Raw genomic sequence first — 8,204 nt, forward strand, 5'->3', positions numbered from 1 at the left:
ATATATGTACTACTTTAAAGAATATACATACGGCATATATACACTATATACATACTACTTTAGAAAACATATACACATGTATACGTTAAATATATTCTATTTAGAGTCTACTGTAAATATATACACATATATACGTACCATACAATATATTTACAACTTTAAATAATATACATACAACATATATACACTATATACATACTACTTTTAGAAAATATATACACATGTATACGTTAAATATATACTATTTTAGAGTCTATTGTAAATATATACACATATATACGCACCATACAATATTTGTACTACTTAAATAATATGCATACGACATATATACACTATATAGTATATACATACTACTTTAGAAAATATATACACATATAACATATAGTCATATATACACTACATATTGTACTACTTTAAAAACATATACACATTAAATATATACTATTTTAATATATAAAAAATATGTATACATATATGTAGAATATAAACTACTTAAAATATCACTTGAAAGTTGAAACGATATACATACAAATTATATACACTAAATGTATACGTTAAATTATTAAATATATATAATTTAGAGACTATAGAAAATATGTTACTTAATATAATAATACTTGAGGTTTTGAACTTAAAAGAAATTTATTTTTTCATTATGTGTATATATGTTTGTTATGTTTAATTATCTATTACTTAGTGTAAAGTTTGATAGTAAATTAGTAATATATTAAAACTAAGTATTTAATTCAAACTAGAAATTCAATTTAAATGAAAAAAATTATAAAGTCAGGAGTGAATGAATGTTGTATTTTATTGATTGCAAAATGATCCAAAATTTATAATTTACATGAATGAAAAATTTACAAATTTTGTATCATTTTTTTCAACTCATTCATGTTAATATTAACGGGAACTGGCATAGGATAGTCAAAATCAATGGGGGCAAAACTAGGCATTGGATTTGATCGTGTTGAGTTCTCCCTTGAAGTTATAATTTCTTCAAGATTCTGTTCGTCTTTCGGCTCCACCTCTATTCCTTGATTTTTCGTTCCGCTATAATCCAATCTCTGAGGCAAACTAGAACATTCATAGCATTGCTTCCCAATGAGTGGCGGTTGTCCCCAAGCTGTTGTCGCCCCTGACTAAAAGTGCTCTCCATTGCAATGGTTGACATTGGAACTTTTAATATATCTCTAGCTAATCTTGAAATCACAGGATATTGTCTTTCATTATTCTTCCACCAATTCAATGCGTTGATCCGCCGTTTACAATCCTCTACCGGCTTTCGAAGATAATACTTAAGCTCTTCCCGAGAAGTTGCTGTGTAAGTTCCTGCCTCAACGCTGTTCCAAACATTTAAATCATAAAATTGATCAGGAAAATCACTGCGTGCTGCTTTTTTAGAAGATGATGGCTCCTCGGGAGCATGAGGAACGACAGTTGGAGTGATATTTGTCGGTACAGCTACATCAAGTAAATCGGCATAATGGTTATATAATTTTTCTCAGTAAATGTTCACATCACTATCGGAAACAACCTCTCTACTTCTTCAGGGGTAGCGGTATGGACTGCGTACATTTTACCCTCCCCATACCCCACTGTGTGGGAATACACTGGGCTTGTTATTGTTGTTTTTCGCATCACTCATAGACGCAAACAAATCTGGTTGTTCTTGTTCTTCATCTTCAGAATCATTATTAACATTTATCTCTAAGTTAGAATAAATAAGAGTATTAAAGTGACACATAGTATAGCACCAACCAAATAAATATGGGAAATCGAAAAAAAATATTTTTTAAATTTAGTAAACATAGCACTAACAACTTCTTTGTAACCTTCTTTATTCTTAAATTCTTTGAGTAAACCAAAAATATCGACTAAATATACTAAAATATTACAAACAGTAGGATAATAAGCACCGAAAAATTCAACCATAGCTATATAGAATTTTTTCAAAAACTTAACAAGATCATCAATTGCAGCCCAATCAGAATCATTTAGCATACATTCACCCGAATTAGCAAATGAACCACAAAATTGGTTAAAAGTCAATGTAATAGGAACTTTATAAGCAAGACAAGTTTTTAAATAATCATACGTAGCATTTCATCTAGTATCACATTCTTCAAGCATAAAGATCGGCGTAAGTCCATTTTATTCGCATTTAACTTTAAATTCTCTATTTTTTTTTTCCGATTATTTCCTTGAATAAAGCCAACAGCAAGCCAGATATTTTCAATATAAAACTCAAAAAATTCAAGACCATCTCTTACAATTAAATTATATATATGACAAGCATACCTAACATGAAATATTTCAGGTAACGGTGGAGAGAGATCATTTTTTAACTTTTCAATAGCAGTGTTGTTGTTAGAAGCATTATCAAAAGCAATACATATAACTTTTCTTTCAATACCATAAAATTCTGCAACTTTACTAATAGATTCAACAATAAATTCTCCAGTATGTCTACGATCTTCATCATACAAAAAAATTAGAATACGTTTTTGCATAACAAAATTATTATCTATCCAGTGACAAGTAATAGTTAAATAATCATTTCTATTAGCAGCACGATCAAGATCAGAAGTTAGAGTCATTCTACATTGAATATTTTTTAATAATGTAGATAAATAATAAACATATTGTGAATGAAATCTAAAAATATCGGTCCGACAAGTACTTCTAGGAATACCATTAAACATAGGATTATAAATTGCTTGAATATAATGAATAAAAGCATCCAAAGAAGGAAAAGTGAAAGACAAACAACCCACAGCTACCATTTTTGCTATTTCTTCCCAGTCCCTCAATTTATTATAATTCTTAATTACTTGACAGGTTGCTGGGTCCATTCTAGTTTGTGTTGGCCCACCAACAGCCTCACCACCTTGTGCAATAAATAACTCTCTTTGGTGATTATCTCTTATGTGTCTCATTAACATACCCGTACCCCCTTGATTGCCTCCACTTTTATGCTCATATACTTGTTGACATATATTGCATTGCACCTTAGTTTCTCCTTCTATACATGTAAAAAATTTTCATGCAATACTAATTGGTCTACGAGCTCTTGGGGCACGGGGAGGACGGGGTGGGGAGGACGATTAATCGATTCAGATCTAATATTAGCATTTCCTACTGCTGGTGTCTCACCAATATTTTTATCATCTTCATCTGAATTAACCGCATCTATTTCATTTTCTTCTTCTATACCGTAATTTTTCTGAGTTTCTAAACAATCCATATCGTAAGCACCTACACCTACTTTTTCCTCAAAAGGTTGACTAAGCGATACCTGAGGCACACAGGTATATCTACTACTTGAACTACCTTTACCACCAGTAATTTGCTTTTTACTACCACTACCACTTCCGAGACCAATTTTTTTGACACTTTTACCGATGTTTCTTAATTTATCCATAATATAAATAAAACTAAAAAAATTTAAAATACACAAAAATAATAAAATTAAATATTCAATAATTAATACACTAATTAAAAATTAAAGTAAGAGATGGAACGACAATACCAAATTTTGAAAGTATCCAAAAGTTGCGACTTTAGAAACTTCCACTCGTACTTTGTAATTGCAAAATTAAAAAATAAAATTGAGCACTTTAGGAGATATATAGAATATTTGAGAGAGAATGAGATTTGAGAGAATGAAAATTGTGTGAAAAATGATTTGAAAGTGTAGGGTATTTATAGGAAATTTTTTGGATTTAAAAAAAAGATTTAATCAATTTTTTTTTTTATTTTTTTAGAAAATTGGGCCTACTAGTCGTTTGAGGCTCCAAACGGCTATATAGCCGTTGGGCCCAACGGCTAGTTGGCCCAATTTACTTTTTCCAGATTTAAGAAAAAAAAAACTAAATCGGGCTGGGCCGATTAACCAGCGAGCTAGGACTAGTTTGGGTTCGGGCCGAAATAACCGGGCTCAAAATAAATTTTGGCCCAGCCCGGGACCGACAGCCCTACAGCCCAGGAGCTGACCGGGACAGGTTGGGTCAAACCGGCCCGTTTGACAGACTTAATATGTACAAAGTTAAATCCCTTTATATGATGTATAGGTGTAGCTGTTGGAGCTGGATGGCAAAGCATTGTTGCATATGTTAATATTGGATGTTATTACTTGCTTGGAATTCCTATTGGAGTATTGCTTGGTTATGTTCTACAATTACAAGTTGGAGTAAGTACATATTCTCCTTTACTTAGTCATTTGACTGAAAAATAAGCGGCGTCTTAAGTTTGTTCGATTTTTTCATTTAGATGTACCTATGCTAAAATGCGTATAGGTATTCCTTTCATCTCATGATGTGTCTTAATTTGATTGAGTATGGAATTAAAAAATATATAAAAGAATTTTGAAGCTTGTGCCTTAAACTAGACGTGAACATAACATATAAAAAATCACTTGAATCTTACGGTATTGAAACATCTTGTGACATTCCTACGAGGGAGTGTCACTAAAGGTTAAAAATGAGGGTGAAAGTAAAAACTTACTAAATATAGAAAGGTGTTTTTTTTTATGGTATAAGAAGTAAAGTAAGACACATAAACTGAAACTAGAGGAGTAGCTCTAAATTGCTAGTCTTCCTGTTCTGCTAATTCTATAAGTTTTACTGAACCTCATTATATTCTTGTGTTATGTCTTTTCGATTTGCTTTTGTGTAATGATGTGCTCGTTAATCCCTAATCTTAAGTCATATTATTAAAGGATTTGATCTTTATCCCATTGCATATTAAAATGAACATTATGAGTTGAGTAAAAGGTAAATTAATTTAGTTCAATTTATCAGGTTCTGATATTATTAACCAATTTGGACGTATATTGTGCACATAAACCATTTCTCCATTACTAATTTTATTTTCTTGGAATTGTTTTGTAGGGGGTTTGGATTGGAATGTTGATTGGCACACTTGTTCAAACCATTGTATTACTTATTATTACTTTCAAAACTGATTGGGATAAACAGGTATTCTTGCATTCCCTTTAAATAGAAATTAGATTAAACATGCAATTGCCTATAGTTAACCAAATTATACTTATATTTTTAGGTAACACTTGCTCAACAACGAGTTAAAAGGTGGTCAGTAGAAGATGATAACAATTCTACATTGCAAGAAAGAAGGGCCTAATTTGCAATAGCTTCTTATAGGAATAATACATGTATAAATATTTAAATTTAGCATCATCAGCTAAGCAATCAACCTAACTTTGAGAGTGCATGTCTAGATACCTCAACTTGATCTCAATTGGCAACTAAACACTCCAACGTGTTCCCACTGTGTCTCGTGGAAACCCGAAGATGACACGACACATAAAATTTGGAGATGTCTAAATGTTCATTTTGTAGATTGGAGTGTTCAATTAACATAATGGAGGCAAGCTGAGGTGTCTCTACATGTATACTTAGAGTTAGGAGTGTTTACTTGTCGGTTGAGGCTAAGTTTGAGTGTGTGTTTTTGTATTATGCGTTTATTATATTAATCTTCTTATTGTATGAAGTAACTCTAGGTTGGTTTAATATGTGCATCAACTATTATTTCTGTTTGTGCATAAGATTGTTGAGTTACAAAAGCATGAACCAGGCTTGTCTTTTATAAACTAAGCCGCATGTCATGTAGTATATATGAATTACACAGCATGGTAAGGTTTAGGGGTGTGCATCGGTCTGTTCAGTTTGATTTTGTATATTATCGGTTTGGTTTATCGATTTTCAATTTGTAAAGATGTTAACCCGATAACCAAATCACTAAGATATTTATTATCGATTTTGGGTGGATTGATTTTTTGTCTTTATCACTTCAGTTTTCGGTTTAATAGATAAGACAATACTCCCCTATCTTTTTTTTTTTTTTACTTTCTCTTATTTTTATTTATTCTATACTGTATTCATGCATAAAGTCCACATAAATTATAACCACAAAGACGACAACTATAAAATTCAAAAGACCATAAGGTATGTATTTAGATCTAAAGCCACTATTATATAATTACGAATATAAATATAATTTTAATATGATATTATTGGGTTATCATTTTAACCATTTACTAAAACCTTTAAAATGAAAACTGAACAGATAACCCAATAAAAAGTTTATAAAACAGTTTATAAACCGTTAAACCAATACCAATAAATCAATAACATTTTAATCTATTCGATTTATCGGTTGAACCGATTTTGCACACCCCTTGCTTTACATGCAATTATTCTAGGACATAACATTGTGTGATATTATTCATTGATGTTGTGGCCTGGACTAAATGTTGTGTTATTATTGTTAGAGTTTGTGATCCGAATTCGTTTGATCCAGTCCTGAAAAGGTCGCGGTGTGATTCATGTTTGTGATTTTTTTGTGGGGAGTATGATAGTAGCGGAGGGATCGGGCCGATAGTAATGTTTTGTGGGGTCTGTGGTGGTAGGATTTATTTGTACGCACGTATTATATAAGTGCGTTTAGTGGGTTGTTTTTGGTGGTTCACATACGTCATTGAGACTTTCATCTCCTCCTCGTACTCCTCTCCATTATAGTGAATTTCCTTCTCCTTTTCTCGTCAATAATTTCGACGTAAATCTGTGTGTGTTCTTCTTGCTTTCTTTCGTTGTGATATTGCTTATTCCTGTCCGTTTCATAACAACTATAATTATCTAATTCTTGTACCACAGATTTTCATTTTAAAGTGAAAAACATTTCATTTCAAAAGGTATTTTAGAGTCGTCACTTTACATTGTGTTTCAAAAGAAAACTTAGTCGAAACCAAACATATATAGGCACACACAAAGTAAAGAAAAATGATTAAATTAGTTATAACCTCAAAAATAATAAAAACATATTGGTCCTAAACTAGCCTATCTTAAGATAAGCTCCCCCAACGTTCATTTACCGATAAAACGAGTATGTTAAGTATCTTGGGGCAGTGGCAGATTAAGTATTTTCATTAAGGTGTTTGAAAAATAAAAGTAGAATGTTTGGAATTTGTAATGACCCTTCAGGTTATTTTTTCTGTTTCCGCTTAATTTTGTCATTAGAGCTTTTTCATAGTTGCCCCAAGTCATTTATGACTTGCTTGAACTGATAGTTCGGTTACCAGGTACGTTTGGTTTTTAGAATCAGTTCTCCATTTAGAAGTCTTTGTTGGTTCCGAATGGTCACCGAGAAAAAACCTCAATAAAATAATCTCGGATGCGAATTTCGGCTGTGCCAACAGCTTTGAAATATTGATTTTAGGCTCTGTAGATTATTGGTTCGGGTCCCAATACATCCGAACTCATTTCGATCTATTGGTCAGGAAGTTAAAAATTGAAAGATATGGGTGTGGGACCAATATTTGATCTAAACAACTTTGGATAGAAAATTCGACTTCACCAATGTGTCCGGAATGTCGAATTTAGGGGGGTTACATAGTTCGTTTGCTAAAAAATGGAGTCTGAATGAGTCCGAGGGGTCAAAAATAAGTTTTGACCTCGCGGACCCCATATAAGCGCTTATAAAGAGCCCCTTGGTTGAATTTTGGTCATTTTCCACTTTCCTTTGACTCTAGAATCCCTAGAATGATGAGATAACTTCAAACTGAGTCTTGGGGTGAGGTAGAAGTTTTATTAACATATATTTTCGTAATTAACAATGGATTAAACTTATGAATCCTCATTTTTATGCTTGAATTTCTTCATTTTTTTGACCAAAACCCCTACTAGCTCAAGGGCTTGATTTTAGCCCAAATAATCTTGGTTTTCACTTGTTTCTTGAGGGTTATGGTTCCCAAATAGTGTATGAATAATGGGTTGACCTCGAAAATATGTTTTCCGTATGTGGGATCCACTTGAAAATTTTTGGCATTATTTTTGGATCCGAATCACTATGGTGCAATATGGGTATCGATGTTCTCGTTATGATGTGTAGATTGTAATCTTGATATATTTGCACCTTAAAGAAGCTTCTCGGTGGAAAAAACAAAGGTTTAGCAGATTGTGGAGCTTTCGTCGAATTTGAGGTACACTAGGCTTACTCCCTGTTAGATTAAGCTATGTTTTGATATAATTGTGATATCTTGTTAGATTGAGATGGTTTTTAAGCATTGAATCGAAGAAATGTAATACTTGAGTTAGTTGGACCATTAGGCTATGAAATTTCTTAGAATTGAATAGCTTGACTTGTTCCCCTTGAATTAGGTAGAATAGACTTCATTACTCATGTGT

At 32.1% G+C, this 8,204-nt stretch overlaps 1 protein-coding gene across 3 annotated transcripts in view; it reads left to right on the top strand.

Annotated features, from left to right (window-relative positions):
* LOC107849723 (protein DETOXIFICATION 21) overlaps nucleotides 1-5,806 on the top strand; it is an 18,017-nt gene extending 12,211 nt beyond the window's left edge. For all 3 annotated transcript variants that reach the window (XM_047409685.1, XM_047409686.1, XM_047409683.1), the window contains exons 7-9: nucleotides 4,074-4,192; nucleotides 4,893-4,979; nucleotides 5,062-5,806. In XM_047409685.1, coding sequence (XP_047265641.1) covers nucleotides 4,074-4,192; nucleotides 4,893-4,979; nucleotides 5,062-5,142 — 287 coding nt within the window. In that variant the 3' untranslated portion in view covers nucleotides 5,143-5,806. The remainder of the gene's footprint in view (nucleotides 1-4,073; nucleotides 4,193-4,892; nucleotides 4,980-5,061) is intronic.
* The last annotated feature ends 2,398 nt before the right edge of the window (nucleotides 5,807-8,204 follow it).

Source organism: Capsicum annuum, chromosome 1, assembly GCF_002878395.1.
Source record: "Capsicum annuum cultivar UCD-10X-F1 chromosome 1, UCD10Xv1.1, whole genome shotgun sequence".
In the NCBI taxonomy this organism is placed as follows: domain Eukaryota; kingdom Viridiplantae; phylum Streptophyta; class Magnoliopsida; order Solanales; family Solanaceae; genus Capsicum; species Capsicum annuum.